Source organism: Lagopus leucura, unplaced genomic scaffold (genome assembly GCF_019238085.1).
Source record: "Lagopus leucura isolate 7727_CA_CO unplaced genomic scaffold, USGS_WTPT01 Super-Scaffold_100004, whole genome shotgun sequence".
NCBI lineage: Eukaryota > Metazoa > Chordata > Aves > Galliformes > Phasianidae > Lagopus > Lagopus leucura.
Genome location: NW_024962264.1, coordinates 18,964,534 through 18,966,049, shown reverse-complemented (window position 1 = coordinate 18,966,049; position 1,516 = coordinate 18,964,534). Strand labels below are relative to the sequence as shown.

Sequence of the window (1,516 nt, the reverse complement as noted above, 5' to 3'; positions counted from 1 at the left end):
GCACCTCGGCTCGGCTCTGCACGGCACGGGGCGGCGGGCAGGGCGCAGCCTCCGACCCCGCAACCCGCAGGGGAGCGGCCGCAGGGCGGCGGGGCCGGGGCCGGGCGCGGCGGGGCGGGGGCGGCGGGCGCGTGGCCGCGCCGGCGGCGGGAGCACCCTCAGAGCCTGAAGGAGGCTTCGGAGAACGGGTGCTGCATCTTGAAGCTAGACAAGAAGCACTGCAGGGGCGGGGGCAGGGGGTTGAGGAGGGACGGCGGGAGGCTGGGGAAAAAGAAATCATCTCCTCTGACCTCTAGCGAAGTGCCAGGTTTTTTCTTAAGCTCTTCACATTTCCTAAATTTGCAGATCTGGTGTCCCGTTTTGCGGTTCCTGCAACTGCTGCAGACTCCACAGTTGATGAGCCGCTTGCAGGGCACGCACACCCCGCAGCGTTTCCGCTTCTTCTTGGCGGGGTTGCCCGCCCCGGCCCCGGCCCCGGCGCCTCCTCCTCCGCCGCCACCACCTCCGCCACCACCGCCGGCCCCCCCGCCGCCGCCGCCGCCGCCTCCTCCTCCGCCGCCCCCCGCGCCGGCGGCGGCGCCCAGGGCGGAGGCGGGGGCGGCCGAGGCGTGGCTCTGCGGGCAGTCCGCCAGGTTGGCGATCTGGAAGGCGCTGTCTGTGACGGCGGCCGAAGCCGCGGCGGGGGAGTGCAGGGCCGTCATGACGATGACCCCGGGTGGCAGCGAGAGGCCGCCCAGCGCCGGGATGGCCGAGAAGGTGCCGACGCGCTCGGGGAGGTTCATGATGTCGGCTTCGGCGGCGCCGCACTTGAGCTTGTTCATGCACTCGCCCGCCAGTGGCCGGCAGTGCTCGGGGGCCAAGCCGGAGAGGAAGTTGCCGTTGGCCATGGGCAGCGCGGGCTGCTCGGCCGGCGCGCAGCCGGGCTTGCCCAGGCGCTGCGAGTCGCTCCGGTGGTGCATGCCGCCCCTGCCGGCGTGCAGCGAGGAGGCGGCGGCGGCCGCGGAGGCGGCGGCGACGGCGGCGGAGGAGGAGGAGGAGGAGGGCTTCCTCGCGCCGCCCGCCGCGCCGCCGCCGCCGCCGCCGCTGCCCCAGAGCATGGCGGTGGCGGCGGCGGCGGTGGCGGTGTCGCAGTTCCAGGGGGACATGCCGATGCGGGCGGCGGCGGCGGCGGCGGCGCTGGGGAAGATGGGGGTGGTGATGCGCGCGATCTTGGCCGCCTGCGGGAAGGCGCCGCCGTTGGTCTTGTAGAAGGTGGCGAAGGAGCGGTACCTCTCCATCTCCGAGTTGTAATCCACAAGGCTGTTGAGGGCCCCCTCGGGCAGGTGGCTGTCCTTGGGCAGCCCCGGCGCCTCGGGGTTGGGGCCGCTCTCCACGCACACGTTGGTGTTCATGGTGGCGGCGAGCGGGTGGGGGTCGGGGGGAGCTCAGTCCCACGCGGGGCGCGTCCCCGGCGACGCCGAGCGGCCGGCCGGCTTGGCCTGCCGCATCCTCACGGGAGCTGAAAGACACAAAGTGG

The 1,516-nt window shown here is 73.8% G+C and overlaps 1 protein-coding gene across 1 annotated transcript in view; it reads right to left on the bottom strand.

Moving 5' to 3' along the window:
* CXXC4 (CXXC finger protein 4) overlaps positions 1–1,397 on the bottom strand; it is a 17,784-nt gene extending 16,387 nt beyond the window's left edge. Inside the window, exons 1-2 of the mRNA XM_042872109.1 lie at positions 581–1,397; positions 291–481 (exon numbers count right to left, since the gene is read on the bottom strand). Of these exons, the coding sequence (XP_042728043.1) occupies positions 291–481; positions 581–1,391 (1,002 nt within the window). The 5' untranslated portion in view covers positions 1,392–1,397. The remainder of the gene's footprint in view (positions 1–290; positions 482–580) is intronic.
* Between the last annotated feature and the right edge of the window lie 119 nt (positions 1,398–1,516).